This window comes from Sturnira hondurensis, unplaced genomic scaffold (genome assembly GCF_014824575.4).
Source record: "Sturnira hondurensis isolate 20B ecotype Veracruz unplaced genomic scaffold, ASM1482457v3 Scaffold0020237, whole genome shotgun sequence".
NCBI lineage: Eukaryota > Metazoa > Chordata > Mammalia > Chiroptera > Phyllostomidae > Sturnira > Sturnira hondurensis.
The window spans coordinates 3,032,733-3,048,422 of NW_028092868.1; the positions used below are offsets into that span (position 1 = coordinate 3,032,733).

The 15,690-nt window shown below is 51.1% G+C and overlaps 2 protein-coding genes across 4 annotated transcripts; one reads left to right on the forward strand and one right to left on the reverse strand.

The window, feature by feature from the left end:
* Positions 1 to 4,532: 4,532 nt before the first annotated feature.
* On the forward strand, positions 4,533 to 7,429 carry ZFAND2B (zinc finger AN1-type containing 2B). 3 transcript variants are annotated; one of them, XM_037029355.1, is made up of 10 exons: positions 4,533 to 4,616; positions 4,737 to 4,812; positions 5,091 to 5,185; positions 5,356 to 5,487; positions 5,617 to 5,768; positions 6,030 to 6,122; positions 6,198 to 6,258; positions 6,344 to 6,411; positions 6,740 to 6,812; positions 7,127 to 7,429. In XM_037029355.1, the coding sequence occupies exons 2-10, from the start codon at positions 4,758 to 4,760 to the stop codon at positions 7,163 to 7,165; spliced, it is 768 nt and encodes a 255-aa protein (XP_036885250.1). In that variant the 5' UTR covers positions 4,533 to 4,616; positions 4,737 to 4,757; the 3' UTR covers positions 7,166 to 7,429. The 3 variants fall into 3 exon arrangements, with proteins under 3 accessions (XP_036885250.1, XP_036885248.1, XP_036885249.1); XM_037029353.1 differs by having other exon boundaries at positions 4,534 to 4,616; positions 7,023 to 7,429; XM_037029354.1 differs by having other exon boundaries at positions 4,536 to 4,616; positions 4,740 to 4,812; positions 7,023 to 7,429.
* Positions 7,430 to 7,541: 112 nt separating this feature from the next.
* Positions 7,542 to 15,629, reverse strand: ABCB6 (ATP binding cassette subfamily B member 6 (LAN blood group)). The gene is made up of 20 exons (XM_037029352.1): positions 15,502 to 15,629; positions 14,762 to 15,344; positions 14,322 to 14,459; positions 13,878 to 14,064; positions 13,569 to 13,670; positions 13,209 to 13,392; positions 12,282 to 12,403; positions 10,932 to 11,041; positions 10,682 to 10,747; positions 10,384 to 10,509; positions 10,154 to 10,230; positions 9,998 to 10,061; positions 9,799 to 9,884; positions 9,544 to 9,601; positions 9,233 to 9,337; positions 8,647 to 8,821; positions 8,407 to 8,519; positions 8,147 to 8,241; positions 8,004 to 8,072; positions 7,542 to 7,824 (listed from the first exon to the last, which is right to left on the reverse strand). The coding sequence occupies exons 1-20, from the start codon at positions 15,585 to 15,587 to the stop codon at positions 7,725 to 7,727; spliced, it is 2,646 nt and encodes an 881-aa protein (XP_036885247.1). The 5' UTR covers positions 15,588 to 15,629; the 3' UTR covers positions 7,542 to 7,724.
* Between the last annotated feature and the right edge of the window lie 61 nt (positions 15,630 to 15,690).

Here is a 15,690-nt window from a genome sequence, read left to right on the forward strand (position 1 = left end):
TAAAGGGTAATGTTCTCTGCAAATTGTAACCAATGGTTAGGAAATGTAAATAAATAAGAATGGGTACATGAATATATGTTGTGTGTGGAGAGAGAATTATAAAGCAAATGTGAAACACTGTCAGGAAGAAATATGCATGATAAATATAACAAGTTTTCTATGCAATAGATAAACACATTGTAGTTTCTTCAGATAACTAAACAGAATGAACAACCTACAACTAAGCACAGAAATATGGGCGAATCTCATAAATAAAATGAGTAAAAGAAAGTAGATGCAAAAGAATATGTGCTGTATGATTATATTTACATAAAGTATACATATATTGTTAGAAATCAAGATACTGGCTACTTTGGGGGTCAGGGGAACAGTGACTGGAGGGGTCTTCTGGGGGTTGGTAATGTTTTATTTCTTTTTTATTTTTAAGATTTTATTTATTCATTTATCTTTAGAGGGGAAGGAGAGAGGGAGAGAAACATCAGTGTATGGTTGCCTTTCGTGCGTTCCCTGCTGGGAGTTGACCTGCAGGGAACTGGCCTGCAACCCAGGCATGTGCCCTGACTGGGAATCGAACCGTGATCCTCTTGTTCGCAGGCCTGTGCTCAATTCACTGAGCTACACCAGCCTGGGCCTGGTAATGTTTTATTTCTTAATCTGGGTGCTGGTTATGTGGGGTGTTCAATTTGTGAAAATTCACTGACCTGTACACATTTCTGAATGTGTTGTAACGTCAAGAAAAAAAGTGTCAATACCAAAGTGTATTGATTATCAATAATTGCATAACAAATTACTCCAAACTTAGCATCCTAAAACAACAAATATCCATTATCTCACCTATTTCTGAGGATCAAGATTCTGGGAGCTGCTTAGCTTGGTGGTTTTTGTTCAAGGTCTCCCACCAGGTTGCAATGAAGATGTCAGCCAGGGCTGGCTGCAGTCATCTGACGGCTGGAAGATCTGCTTCCAAAATGGTGCACTCACAAGGCAGTTAGCGAGAAGACTCAGTTCCTCACTTGCTGTTGCCAAGAGACCTCAAGTCCTCATACTAATTTCTCCTTATAGCTGCTTGAGTGAAATGAGGACATGGTAGCATGGTAGCTACTTTCCATGGAGCAAGTGATCTAAGAGAGCGGGATGGAAGCCAGAGTGCTTTCTATGACCTATTGTCAAAAGTCACACTCTGTTACTTCCACCATATTCCATTTGTTAGAAGCAAATCACTGAGTCCAGTCCACACCCTTGAAGTGAGAAGTAGCAAAGAATTTGTGGACATATTTTAACTACCACGCCAACCTTATTTAATTGAGGCAAAAACAGTTCTTTCAGCATTAGAAAAAGAAATCTGAATTCTGAATCATTTATAAATGAGATACAGCTGCATTAAAAATTTGACTGCACAAGGGTTTATTGTTTAGAAAGCATTGTTGCCTTCCACAGACTTCAAGAAGAGGGGGAGGTGTCAATGAACAAAACGAGCTTTAATTACTGGAGTCATTTTTCTAGTTTAGAGACACTTCAAACAAGTAGGACTGGGAATAGGACATTAAAATTAATACAGATTCTCTGCATCCAAGTCTCAATCTACTTCATGAAATTAAAGAAGCTGAATATGAATCAGAAAATTTCCACTTAAAAACTAGAGCTTGCTACCTGGCTGGTGTAGCTCAGTGGATTGAGCGCAGGCCTGCGATCCACACGATCGCAGTTCGATTCCCAGTCAGGGCACATGCCTGGGTTGCAGGCCAGTTCCCAACAGGGGACACATGAGAGGCAACCATACATTGATATTTCTCTCCCTCTCTCCTTCCCTTCCCCTCTAAGGATAAATAAATAAAATCTTTAAAAAAAAAACCCCACCAAACTAGAGCTTGCTAGAAATTAAAAGAAAAAAATCACATCCGCCTAAATAAAAATATTGACTCAAAAACAGCTCCTCAAAGTTATCAAGTAAGAGTTGACATTATTTGAACAAAAGTCAGAGAACTATATTTGAAGTTAGGTTTATAGCTACCTCCTCCCATTCTCTTGAGTATAACACCAGAGTTGTTCAGCAGCTAGAAAAATTTGCGTAACAAATACACTTACCACTTAACAGCGGCATGTTTATGTATTTTTAAAAAATCATTATTTTTAAAAAGAACAAATAGTTTTACTTGCAATTAAATATATTTTAATTTTTATTGATTTAGTTTTTACTTTAATATTTTATTAATTTAATATGCTAATGATTTATGTTAAAATAATGTATATCTAACAATTATATTTTTAAGCTTACAATTTTATATTTAGTTATGTATTTATGTATGTTTGTCTTTCAAAAGTAGTAAAAACTTTTTTTTTTTAATCATCACCTGAGGACATTTTTTCATTGCTTTTAGAGAGAGAGGAAGGGGGGAGAGAGAGAGAGAGAGAGAGAGAAACATTGATCAGTTGCCTCCCAGATTCGACCTACCAGGGATCAAACCCAAAACCTAAGTATGTGCCCTGACCCGGGATGAAACTCACAGTCCTTTGGTGTGTGTATGGGACCAGCTCCAACCAACTGAGCCACCCTGCCAGGACTGAGCTCTCATTAATTCTAAGCACCTTCCCCATTGTGGTTCAGGCCATCATCATTCTTGCCTGGATTACAGCAACAGCCTCTTACCTAGGCTCCCCTCTTCCAGCCTCACATTTCCTCCAGCCTCTTCTCCACTAGAAGCCAGAGTGACTTTCTCAAATACATATCCAATCATGTCACTCCCCTGCTTAAGATTATCTATAGTTTCTCATTCTATTTATGTTAACATCCTCAACACTAACCTGGCCTCCAGTCCCTGAGGTGATTTGGTCTCTGCCAGTTCTCCGGCTTCTGTTCGTTTCTAGCCTGCGTCATATACCCTAAGATTCAGATGCCCCAAGCTTTCTAAACGCTCATTTAGAGAACCTCGTTCTCTCTTTTCTCCGGGTGCTGTTCTCAGCTGTTTCCTCTGCCTGGAGTAACATTTCCTTCCACCCCATTCCTTTCTCTCTTGGACTTCACCTAGCTAACACCTCTCTACTTGCCCCTCAGGTTTTGGCTTGAATAACACTTGTCAACCCCAGAATGGGGTACCAGAAATGTACGGCCACATTACTTTGCCTTTTTCTTTGAATGTATCATCCACCAACGGGCATGTGGAAGGATACTGAATATGTTGGTTGAAGGAAGAAATGAGCTGAATGGCTTCTCTCAGATTTGTTGGAAGGATTGTCTAAGCCAGCTGGTTCATTTTCACTTTAGGTGGAGCTGACTCCTTTTCTCCAAACATGAGACCGGGGCCTGGCCCACACACCCTGGCCATGGGGCCACAGGTCAGGGCTCTGCAGGTTCCAAGTCAAGGCAATAGGGCACAGTCGGGGCTGAGATTAGGCCTCCTGCTTGAGGCATCAGGCAAAATGCTTTTAATTTCTACTGGCCTTAGAGATGTGAGGATGGAAGCAAACACATAGGGAAACAGAGCAAACAGTTGGAGTGGGACAGAGGAGAATAAGGAGAAGAGTATCTCCTCATTCCCATTGTGGCCTGGGTTACCCCTCCATTTTGGAGGACACTCTAAGCTCATTTCACCTGTTTACTTGTTCTAAACTCTAAGCTCATTTCACCTGTTTACTTGTTCCCTGTGGTCAAACTTACGGGGAGTTAGAGTATGATCATCCCCGGGCATGAGAGGCGAGAGGCAGGTGAGAAGCAGAACAGGCAAAAGCTGGAAGGCCGTAACCTGGTGCTGCCTTGTAGGAAAGGCAGGACGTCATCAGTCCGGTGACTCTCGTGCTTCATTCCAGAAATACTGAATAAGCACTCAGAGTATTCAAAGCAGTGCTTTTCAAAGTGCAGTACGTGGATAACAAAGTGCAGTGTCAGAATTCTCTTGGATGCTTCCTACTAACTAAATCAGAAGCTCCAGGGTCCAGGAATCTGCATTTAAAAACAGCTCTGTAGGTAAATAGCTCTGTACGTCACACAGTTCTAGGCATTGCGCTGGGTGCTAGGGACCTTAACACAGAACAAGGAACACATGGTTCACGAGTCCGTGTGTTTGTGTGTGTAAACAGCTGATCACAATAAGATGATGTGAGCGCAGGAACAGAACTAGGGAGATCGCATAGCCCGTGTGCTTATCCCAAACTGGGGGTGGTGGTCACGGAAGTCTTACAGAAAGGGAACCAAAGCTAAACCTGTACGACGGATCTGAAACTCTGGAGAGAAATCTGTACTTCAGAGTAATATGGGAGCCGTCAGCTTGTGGACAATAAGTGCAACCGTGGCCATGAGCGAAATGGCTAGGTACACAGTGAGAAGAGGGCGAAGGACCGACGTACGAAAGACCCCAAACCATGCCAGCCCTCCTTCTCTAACATTTCTTCCGTCCTTGCCTTTGCCGGTCCTTTCGCCCTTCGTGGAGCTAAACTCGCCACAAGAAAAACTCAAATCCCAGCCTTAAGGTGCAAAAACAAACGGCTATCGGTTCTGCTGGGACGCTCCCCCAGGAGCCCTGCGACTGCGCGAGACGTGCCCGCCCTGCGCGGTGACGTCAGTGCGCCGTGCGCGCTGGGAGTGGAGTGGGACCCTCCGGCCGGGAGGAGCAGAAGCTCCGGTAAGCCAGCCAGGGCGGGGGAGAGGAAGGGGAGGGGCAGAGAGACCCCTACAGTGCGGGGTCGCGGTCTGGACTCGTAGCGGGAGCCCTAGAGATGCTCAGCATCGCCTCTTCTCCCAGCAGGCCCTTCCCGGTCCGGCAATGGAGTTTCCGGACCTCGGGGCTCACTGTTCCGAGCCAAGCTGTCAGCGCTTAGGTGAGGGGCGGAGCGCGAGGTGGGGTAGGGCTGGGTGGAGAGGGGCTTGGAACTGCGGGTGTGGCGAAGGGTGGGTTCCGGGGGGCTGGAAATGCGGGAGAGGGGTGGGGCTCGAAGTTGGGGTCGTGGCTAAGGGGGCGTGGCTAAGGGTAATGGCCTAGGGCCGGGGTGGTTTGTTGGGAATAAGGTGGATGTTTTCCTTCCCGAGTGGAAGGCTTAACTGACCCGGAACGATGTCAAGTCCCCGCTGGACCTGCAGTCTGATGTACTCCCCGCAGATTTTCTGCCGCTCAAGTGCGACGCCTGCTCTGGCATCTTCTGCGCAGACCACGTAGCCTATGCTCAGCATCACTGTGGATCTGCTTACCAAAAGGTGGATGGGGTGGTCTGAGGGTGATGGGGAAGGGTGGAGGATGCATGCAGAATCCCCACAATCCCTTTGCCTCCAATTTTCTCTCCTTTATGGCCTTTTTGAAGTTCTTTCAGGACCAGGGATTTGAAGTGGAAGTGGGTCACAGACTGAGCCCTCTTCCTTAACTATAGGATATCCAAGTACCTGTATGCCCACTTTGCAATGTGCCTGTGCCTGTGGCCAGAGGGGAGCCCCCTGACCGAGCTGTGGGGGAGCATATTGATCGAGATTGTCGCTCAGATCCAGCGCAGCAAAAACGTAAGGTAAGTGTTGGAAGGGTTGGCCCCTCCAGCTGGGCCTATGGATGCCTGGAAACCGGAACAGCTATTCTGATTGGGTTGGAAAAGGGGGTCAGAGCCTCAGCAAAGACAAATCTTCCCACTGCGCCTCAGATCTTCACCAACAAATGTGAACGCTCTGGCTGCCGGCAGCGGGAAATGATGAAACTGACCTGTGAACGCTGTGGCCGAAACTTCTGCATCAAGCACCGTCACCCACTGGACCATGATTGCTCTGGAGACGGGCACCCAACCAGCCGGGCAGGGTAATTGCAGCTGAGTCTTCTACTTGCCTTTGGGGCTGTCCCACCCTTCTGGAACTGACTCAGCCTTGTTCACTACAAGGTGGGAAGCTTGATCCCTATCCCCTTTGAGTAGGCAGTCTTAGCTTCTTTTCAAGTGTATGTTTCCAGATTGTTTGGAGGAACTGCCCCCCCCCACCCCGCCCCCGACTTCTTGGGTTAGGCCTGAGGGAAGCGTGCACGCTGACTGCTCTTGGAGACACCAAGACTGTCTCTTCCCTACAGGCTTGCTGCCATCGCCAGAGCACAAAGTCTGACTTCTACAAGCACCATCCCCAGCCCAAGTCGGACCTTGCCTTCATCTACTTCTCCGAGCAGGTAGGCCTTCCCGTTTCTTCTCTCCCTTTTTCCCCTTCACACCTCTGATCTTGGCCTCTTGAATGTCTGCCTTAGAGCCACAGCCCGGTCTCCGTCACGGACTGCCCCTCCGGTGATTGCTTTGCAGAATGGCTTGGTGAGTTGGGCAGAGGTTGGAGGGACAGAAGCAAACCCACACAGAGTAGAGTCCGAAGCAGTTGGATTTGTTTCTCCTTCCGCAGAGTGAGGATGAGGCTCTGCAGCGAGCCCTGGAATTGTCCCTGGCAGAGACCAAACCCCAGGTCCCAAGGTACCTACTCTCTGGTGAAAGAGGGTGGGATATGAGCAAGGGCTCTGTTTGGTAGAGAGTTGGTAGGACCACTTAGACCTGTTGAAAGATAATAGTCAAAAACTTGGGCCCAAAATTCAGCTTGCTAACTATATGAGCTTTTTGACCAAGTTTTTTAATAGAGGTCTTAATTTCCTCTATAAAATGGGACTATACTAATCCCTTCCTTGTAGGGATGTACAGAGATTGAGATAATACCCGAGAGTACTCAGCACAGTGGTGCCTAACAGATCGAATGTTCACATTTTAGATATTATTGTCATCCAACTTACGCTGTCCCTCCCCCCAGTTCTCAGGAGGAAGAAGACTTAGCTTTAGCACAAGCACTGTCAGCCAGTGAGGCAGAGTACCAGCGGCAGCAGGTATGAGGATGGGGCAGAGGTGGGGTCCTGCACGGGGAGGGTGTAAGGAGTCTGGGGCAGGGGAGTGGTTCTCGCAGGTGGTTGGAAGTTTTGGAATGGAGGTTATCCTTCCATTCGCAGTGTGACCACAGCCCATGGTGAGCTCAGAAGTGATAACTGTCCCCTCATTTCCTTGACATGGCACCCTGTCTTCCCCTCTCCTTGCTCCAGGCCCAAAGCCGCAGCTCGAAGCCGTCTAACTGCAGCCTGTGCTAGGGCCTTGGGCTTGGGGAGGGAGGCTCACCTGAGGAGGACTGTGGCCCTCACACCTTTAGGGTCCACAGGGTGAGGAGGCCAGGAGCAGCCTGGAGTGAAGACAAGGATTGACAAAGAGGCTGTTTCCAGGGAGCATTAAGAAAATCAGCCTGTGGAACTGAGCCAACAGAAGGCCCTGCTGGCCCCTCCTGCTGCGTAAGAGAGGGCGGCTATGAAGTGTTCCCTGGATGGGCCCTCGGAGGATGCTGGCCAGGCCCACTCCACCCCCTGCATTGTGTCATCCATCCTACACTGGGGTTGCCCCTACGTGTAGGGACAGGGAGGGGCCTGGGAAGAATAAAGGACATGGGTAGTTAATTAGATATCCAAGCGGTGTGTTTCTTTTTTCCAACCAAAATCAGTAGAGTCCTGTCAATGCTCACCTGACCTGAGGGTGAACGCCCACTCCGGTGTGCCAAACCACGGAGTCACTGATCCGAGCACAGTTCATAGCTTTATTTCCTCAGAAAGGGCTTTCCTGAAAGGTCCCTTTCCCTCACTGTAGCCAGCACCACACCCCCAGAACAGGGTGAAATACGCCAGGGGAGAAGGACACATCTTACTCCCCTCTGAGTTGCCCTTTGGGAGGGAAGCGGCCACAACTTCGGTCACCATGCCTCAGACAGGTTTGGTGTCTTCAGAGACTTCTTCCTGGGCCCCCTGCTGCAGCTGCCACATATCAGCATATACCCCACCTCGGGACAGCAGAGCCTCGTGCCTGCAGCAAGGAGAAAGTGTAACTTAGCTTTACTACAAGAGTCCTCGCCACTAGCCACCAGCTCACAGAGAAGACTGGGGTTTGGCAAGAGCTCCTCCAGAAACCGCTGGGATTTCACAACCATATCCTGGGCCCACTGTGCAGAGGCCCAGCCCTGTCCACTCTGCTCTGTTCCTTACCGTCCTCTCTCCACAATGCAGCCATCCTTGATGACGAGGATCTGGTCGGCACCGACCACAGTTGAGAGCCTGAGGAGCCAGAGACCAGTTACGCACCACACCACCAGAGGCGGGCCCTGCTGCCTGCTGCACCAGTCGCATACCTGTGTGCCACTACGATGGTGGTGCGGTTGGTGCAGACTTTGGCCAGAGAAGCCTGGATGGCCCTTTCATTAGATGTGTCCAGTGCTGACGTTGCCTGCAGAGAGGGTCTGGGTATGACTGCCCCTGCCACCTGAATCCCCAGTGGAAGGAGCATGCAAGCTGCTGGTTGAGGCCTCGGGAAGCAAAAAGAACCTTGTTCATGCTCGAGCACAGGCAGGGCGGGAGGGGGGGGGGGGCAACGGCTGCCCAGGGCCCTCACCTCATCCAGCAGAATGATGTCAGGGGCCTTGAGGATGGTGCGGGCAATGGCGACACGCTGCTTCTCCCCACCACTCAGCTTCAGTCCCCGCTCACCCACCTTCGTCTCGTACCCTGTGAATATTGCCCACCTCCCAAGTCATACACAATAAACTTGGTTTCTGTGAGCAGATGAGGCAGGGAAGGGATGGAACAGAGGTGAGAGAGAGGAACAGGGCTGAACCAGGCCAGGGAAGCTCACCTTCAGGGAAACCCATAATGGCATCGTGGATGCCTGCAGCCTTAGCGGCAGCCTCCACCTCATCATTTCCAGCTGTGGTGCGGCCATAGCGAATGTTGTTGGCAATGGTGTCATTGAAGAGGACAGTGTCCTGGGGTACAACTCCGATGTGAGACCGGAGGGAGATCTGGGTCACCTGGGGCCAAGAGACCACATGCCTTGGCCTGTGAGATTCCCCACAGGCCAGGGAGGTAGGATGGGCCGGCGCAAAGCAAATGGGATGAAAGGCCCTGGGTAAAATTTCTGCTGCCACCACCCCAAATCCTAGGTGTGTGGGCGAATCACTCAGCCTCTCTGTTTCCCAGTGATGAGGAGAAAGTCCACTTCCTCTCCCTGCTTCCCAGACCCGAGGACCTCTGTGCCCTGGGCTGCACCGTACAAACCATTCTCGTGACCCTTCCTTGTTTAGGCCAGATGGTGCTAGAAAGGCCGAGGTCTCCCACCCCAGCTTTTTGCAGAGGTGACAGCTCCTCTTCCTGGATGCTCAGCACTTACATTCTTTTACACAGAGGCCCCTAAATGACAGTTTTCTCCCGAACAACCTCACCTGTGAAATGTCCTGACCATCTATTCGGATGCAGCCAGAGGTGATGTCATAGAAGCGAAATAGCAGACGCAAAACTGTGCTCTTCCCTGCTCCAGATGGGCCCACCTATGGCATTGGAAACAGAGGAAAACCATTCCTGGGCCCACTGGCTTTTAAGGCTTTGTCTCTAAGAGACCACCAACGTGCACATTCACTCCCGTGACTCATCATGACAGGGGTCTCTGACTCCCAGCCTGGGTTACAAGCAACCATGGGCACTGGAATAAGGGTAGGCGGAGGAGGCTGTGCCAAGTGGCTGGGTCTCTCCTTACCAGCGCCAGTGTCTGTCCAGGCATCACAGTGAAGGACACATCCTGCAGGTTCTCCCGCCTGCAAGGGAGAGTGGGCATGTTCAGCAGGCCTGCTGCACTCCCAGCGCCCCCTTCCAACAGCAGAGCACCTACTGCGCCCCGACCCTCCCCTGCCCAGGCTGTCTTCCCAAACAGCAGGGATGAGGGGGCAGGAAGGAAGTGTGTAAGTGGACGGTGGGAAAGGGGCCTCAGGGTGGCAGGAGGTGAGGGGCTCACCCATCGGCATAGCTGAAATGCACGTTCTCAAACTCAATCTGGCCCCTCTGAAAGCGAAGGGGCCCTGCTCCAGGAAGGTCCTTCACCTGGGAGAGCACCACCATTGCATGCCACAGTCATGGGTCTAGCACTCTTCAGACACAAGGAACACCATGCAGGCTCCCCCTCCCTCAAACCTCACCCCTCTGCCTTCACTCACTTCTGTCTCCTCCTTCAACAGGTCGAACATGTTCTCCATGTCAATGAAGTTGGTCTGGATCATCCTGCAACAAGAGTGCTGGTTGGAGTTCTTCTGAAGTGCTGGGGAAACAATAACGAATGCACCTGGACAGGTGAGGGCCAGGGATCAGGTTACCTGTAGTAGGTGCCAAACCAGTTGAGGGGCATGTATAGCTGGATGATGTAGGTGCCAAAGAGCACAAAGTCCCCAACCTGTGGACATCCAGGGAAGAGAATCAAGTCACAACGGGCCTTTGGTGTCACTCTGCCCACCTCCTGTCATCTCTCTACTTCCCACCCAGGAGCCTGGTGGCCCAGACCCAGGCTCCAGGCCCCTCTTCCCTGTCCCCTACACAATCCCCTCACCTGTAGCTTCTGCTCACTGACAAAGTACGCGCAGAGTAATGAGCCAGCGAGCAGCCCAAGTCCAATCACCAGGTTCTGAGTCTGATTTAGCAAAACCAGTGAAGCGCTCGACTTCCACTCCAAACCCTGTGGGAATGGTACAGGAAACGGGATTGTCACATATGTGCCTACTGTCGCTAAAGCCAAAATTGGGGCCAGGGACTTTCAACCTCACAGTCCAGATTTTACTCCTGTTGGCCCGGGCAGTTCCGTAAGGCTAGGTCATTGCTCTCAGTAGGCCGCAAACTAGCATCCTCACCTGATATTTTAAGATGGCCTCTCGATAGCGATCCACTTCGTAACCCTCCGCGTTGTAATACTTCACCTGATTAATTCAAAGCACCACTGTTTGACATGGCTGGAGCATTTGGCACCTGGATCATTGCCTCCAGATCCCAAATCCCTCCTACCTAATTTTAAACAGCACACCTCGCACCCCCCAACTCCTTGGCAGACACACTCCTCCACGTTTCTATGCCTCACACCACTACCACTGAGGTCTCTGTTACCGTCTCAAAGTTTAGCAAAGAGTCCACAGCTCGTGCCCGGGTAGCATTCTCCTGTGTGTTCATAGCACGTCGAAACTTCGTTCTCCACTCAGTGACCACAATGGTCAGGACTAGAGAGTGGAAGGAGGAGAGGAAAGGAGAAGAGATTGACACATCACTCCCAACAGCAGAGACCACATGTGTATGTCTGCTGCCCACTACCCACTAACCCTATACTACAGTCCAGGGACCCAGATTCTTAAGGGAGACTACCCTAAGCTCCTTGAGGGAAGGGGCTGTGTCCAAGACATCTCTGCAGCCTGTACAAAGCCTCGTATATAAAAATGTTTTGGGGCCCTGGCTGGTGTAGCTCAGTGGATTGAGCGCAGGCCTGCAAAGCACACGATCGCGGTTCAGTTCCCAGTTAGGGCACATGCCTGGGCTGCAGGCCAGTTCCCAGCAGGGGACTCACGAGAGGCAACCATACATTGATGTTTCTCTCCTTCTCTCCTTCCTTTCTTCTCTAAAGATAAATAAATAAAATCTTTAAAAAATTATTTTAAAAAATATAAATAAATAAATATGTTTTTGGCCTTGGCTGGGAAGTGGATTTTGGCCTTGGTAGGCTCAGTGGATTGAGTGTTGGCCTGTAAACCAAAGGGTCACCGGTTCAATTACCAGTCAGGACACATGCCTGGGTCATGGGCCAGGTCCCCAGTTGGGGGCACATGAGAGGCAACCACACACTGATGTTTCTCTCCCTCTCTTTCTCCCTCACTTCCCTTGTCTCTGAAAATAAATAAATAAAATATTTTTAAAAGATTTTACTTATTTATCTTTAGAGGAGAAGGGAAGGAGAGAGGGAGAGAAATATCAATGTATGGTTGCCTCTGGTGTGTCCCCTGCCGGGAACTGGCCTGCAACCCAGGCATGTGCCCTGACTGGGAATTGAACCGCGATCGTCTGGTTTGCAGGCCCGCGCTCAATCCATTGAGCTACACCAGCCAGGGCCCAATAAAATATTTTTTTAAAAGATTCTTCTTAGAAAATAAAAGAAAGAAAATGCTTTTGGTGACCAAATCAAAGCAAGCTGCATCTGTTTGGATGCACAGGACCCAGTGAGGATTCTCCTTGACCTGTAACCACAATGGGCATCTAATGTGACCAGGATGCTCTGGTCCTCCACCCAGGTTGAGTTAAGGTTCCCTTCACAGAGGAGCATGCTCACTACCATGTTGGGGAACAGCAGGGGACTATTCCAAGTCCACTAATCTACAGCATTCCAAACTGAGTCACCCAAGTGGGTCAGGGCTCATGCCCAAGGGAGTCCTTGAAGAGTGCAGGGAGCTGGTTTCACCAAGAAGCACTCACTGAGGTAAAGACTCATGCACAGGAACACAATGAGGCCAAACCAGGCGTTGAAGAACATGCTGAAGTAGACGATGCCAATGATGATGTCCGCCAGCGTGGGGATAATGTTGAATACCAGGTAGCTGGGAGGGGAGTCAAGTGACAAAGAAAGGTTTAGGGGCTCCGAGGCAGAGTTTCAGTGCAGTGCTTTGTTTTCAAGAGCCACAGACTGCACTCAAGCTAAATGCCCCTCAAGAGGTAGACGGCTAAATGCAACACAGCCTGCCCAAACTACAGAATGCTCTGGGTCAATCCTAATGAAGGAAGAAGATCTGCATGCTTGGCTGAGAATACGGCTCCACGCCGTTTTTGTTACTAAAGCAACTCTGAGAACGATTCCTGTGTCATGATACCACTTGTTTTGGGAAAAACCCGCACAATGGCATTTTAGCTCTGGGAGTCTGCACACATATGTAAAAATGCAAAGAAGCAGAACTTGTACTAAATGGAGAGGGAACTTCTAGAAAAGTGAGTGGAATTCAGGAGATTTGTTCACAGTTTAAGTTATTAGGAGAGAATATGTGCATTAATCTTATTAGAAAATGAAAGAGGGCCCTGGCTGGTGTAGCTCAGTGGATTGAGTGCGGGCCTGCGAACCAGACGATCGTGGTTCAATTCCCAGTCAGGGCCCATGCTTGGGTTGCAGGCCAGTTTCCTGCAGGGGCCAGTTCCCTGCAGGGGATGCACAAGAAGCAACCATACATTGATGTTTCTTTCCTCTCTCCTTCCCTTCCCCTCTAAAAAGATAAATAAATAAAATATTAAAAAAAAAAAGAAAATGAAAGAGGGAGGAGGGGCAGCTCCTCAGGTTGAGTCTGTTCTGACAGCCCCTCCATCCCTGCTTTTCCAGCCCCACCTTCCCCGGCTCCCTTTCCACAGGCCTGGCACCTGAGCAGTCCAGTGACACTGGATGTGCCCCGGTCCACGATCCGCAGCACTTCCCCTGTGCGGCGGCCCAGGTGCCAGCGCAGTGAGAGCTCATGCAGGTGGGAGAAGAGGCGCAGCTCCACCCTCCGCGATGTGAACTGCTGCACCTTGATCCACAGGAATGTGCGAAGGTTGCTCACAAAGCCTGGGGGGAGCAGGGGGAGGCCTCAGGAGGGCTGAGGGGCCAAGTGGCATCAGACTAGTACCCAGATGTGAAAAGTTGGAAAACACCAAAGAGCCCAGGGTAGAAATGCCTGTGGGAGGTGAACATCAGGAAGAGAGTAAAGGGTCAGTACAAACCAGGGTGAGAATCGCTCATACCTGTGCTGCCAGTGCCACCCCCCTGGAGGAACTTGAGAAAGACGTAAGTGGTAACAGTCCAGGCCAGGGAGTTCCAAGGTGCCTTCTCAGTCAGCAAGTTCACTATGGAGAAAATGAGTCAGAGCCCACTTATGGCCCCTAGAATTCTCTTCAGAAGAGGCTGCCCCAGGTACCAGCCTTAGCTTCTTTCTGACCACCCAGGTCCCAACTCTGTCACCCTAGATTAGGGTCCCCCCAGGTTAAGGTCCCCCCACCCACCAGGCCAATGAAGGACCAGGACATGGAGCTGTCACCCCCTTGCTCCCTCACCTATGTCCCTATAGAAGATGGGGACCAACAAATTCAGTCCCCGCTCCAACCCCATGAGCCCCAGGCAGATGACCACAACAAATTGCAGAGCTGGATTCCCCTGGGGCCACAGGTAACCACTCAGTAGGCGGAGCTTCCTGCCAAGGTCTTGCCAGGTAGACTGTGGTGGTCCCTCTGTCGACTGAACCTAGGGTAGTGAAGCACACAGGAGAGGGAAGCTCGGAAATCAAAAAGAAGTGCACTAGCCAGAAACCTCTGAGGGAAAATGTGGGATTATGGCTCCCAGGGGACTATTAGGCATTTTAGACCCATATGTAATCCCCAGTGGGGTCAGACAGGCTAACTCAGCACAATGTGACATTTGGGAAAGACAGAGTTTATTATGGTGGGGGAAATGATGGCAGAGATTAAGGCAGACATAAGATTCAGATACCAAAGGTATACCTGGTTCCTCTCTACATCTTGGTCCTCTTGATTGACACGAAAGGTGTATGACTGGGGACGAAGTCCAGGGGCCCAGAGCCCCAGGACAAAAAGCCCTCCAGAGACCACATACCGTAGCACCCACAGGCTAAACTGAACCTAGAATGAAACATATGTGGGGAGAGTATCAGATGGGGCCAGATGTCATTGTTACTACTTATAACACAGCTAGGGACTGCTGTAGGGCACACATCCAGGTCCGTCTTAGGGGCCCAGCATCTAACAAGCTGCAAAAAAAATCCACAATGACTCAGCACGGACACACCCCACCAGCCGGCTATCAGGTCCCAGCCAGTGCCTGCCCCTCCTGTCTCCCCTTTCTTAGAGTAAGCCCAAAGCTTGGAGCCAGTATGATCAGCCCCTGCCCCCCATGCTTCCCCTCTCCCCATGAGGTCCCTCACCTGCTGGCCCAAGTCTGCCCTTGCCCACCACCATTGTGGGCTGTTCCAAGACACCAGGGCCAAGTTTTCGGCTGCAAACGCCACAGTCCAGAGGAGCAGGAGACCCGGGCTGTGACTGAATTTGATCCAGGCGCCCATTGCTAGCTTCTGCCATGCCTGGTTCCGTTCCACGATGAGCAGCCCCAAGCCACAGGCGCTGGCCAGAGTCCCCAGTATGGAAGCCAGCAGCAGGTAACCTGGCAGCGGGGTCCCCTGGGCAGTGCCCACTCGACCAACCAGGCTGGCTAGCGGCAATGCTGCCTGAAGTGTGGCCAGAAGGAGCTGCAGCCCGTAGGGAGCAACATGAGGGCCAGCCCTCCAAGACAGTGCTTCGGCAACATCTGGCCGTTCCCGACGCTTGCAGGGAAGGGCCAGCACCAAGGCCAGAGCCCCCAGGGCCATCAGCGCTGAGGGCATGAGCGTGAAGAAGAAGCAGGGACTCAGGCCACCCTTTACCCAGGCTGGCCCCACGGGCCCTTCAGCCTCGCAGTAGTTGCCCACAGTCACCATGATAGTGCGTGGCCAAAGGCTGAGGCTGCAGCAACTGCAGGATGAGAGAACGAAACCGGCCGCTGGGGAGGGTCACGGACGCTGGGGATGGGGAGTCTCGGGTCATGGAGCCCCGGGGGGTCGCTGTCAGGGATGCACGTGGACGAGCCACACCGCCCACTCGCTTCGCGCACGCGCCACCACGCACTCACGCAGGGCACGTATGCCGTCTCCCGTCTGCGCCTTGCTCCCGGCTCAGGACCCTCTCAGGCTGAGTCCTTGCGACAGGAATGGTCATTGTCTGACTCAAGCGCTGTAATTCGCAGGAGCTCAGCCCACCGTGACTGCCTCCAGTTCCTTACCCAGGGTCCCCATTGGCCAAATGTCACTGAAGGGGCGGG

Bases quoted from the DNA above. Each gene is read 5' to 3' on its own strand.
- ABCB6 (XM_037029352.1), bottom strand. From the start codon at position 15,587: ATGACCATTCCTGTCGCAAGGACTCAGCCTGAGAGGGTCCTGAGCCGG. The intron at 8,520-8,646 runs GTGAGCTTCCCT...CAATATTCACAG, and splicing joins CATTATGGGTTTCCCTGAAG to GGTACGAGACGAAGGTGGGT. The intron at 8,242-8,406 runs GTGAGGGCCCTG...CCCTCTCTGCAG, and splicing joins ACATCATTCTGCTGGATGAG to GCAACGTCAGCACTGGACAC.
- ZFAND2B (XM_037029353.1), top strand. From the start codon at position 4,758: ATGGAGTTTCCGGACCTCGGGGCTCACTGTTCCGAGCCAAGCTGTCAG. The intron at 5,186-5,355 runs GTGGATGGGGTG...CCTTAACTATAG, and splicing joins GTGGATCTGCTTACCAAAAG to GATATCCAAGTACCTGTATG. The intron at 6,259-6,343 runs GTGAGTTGGGCA...CTCCTTCCGCAG, and splicing joins TTGCTTTGCAGAATGGCTTG to AGTGAGGATGAGGCTCTGCA.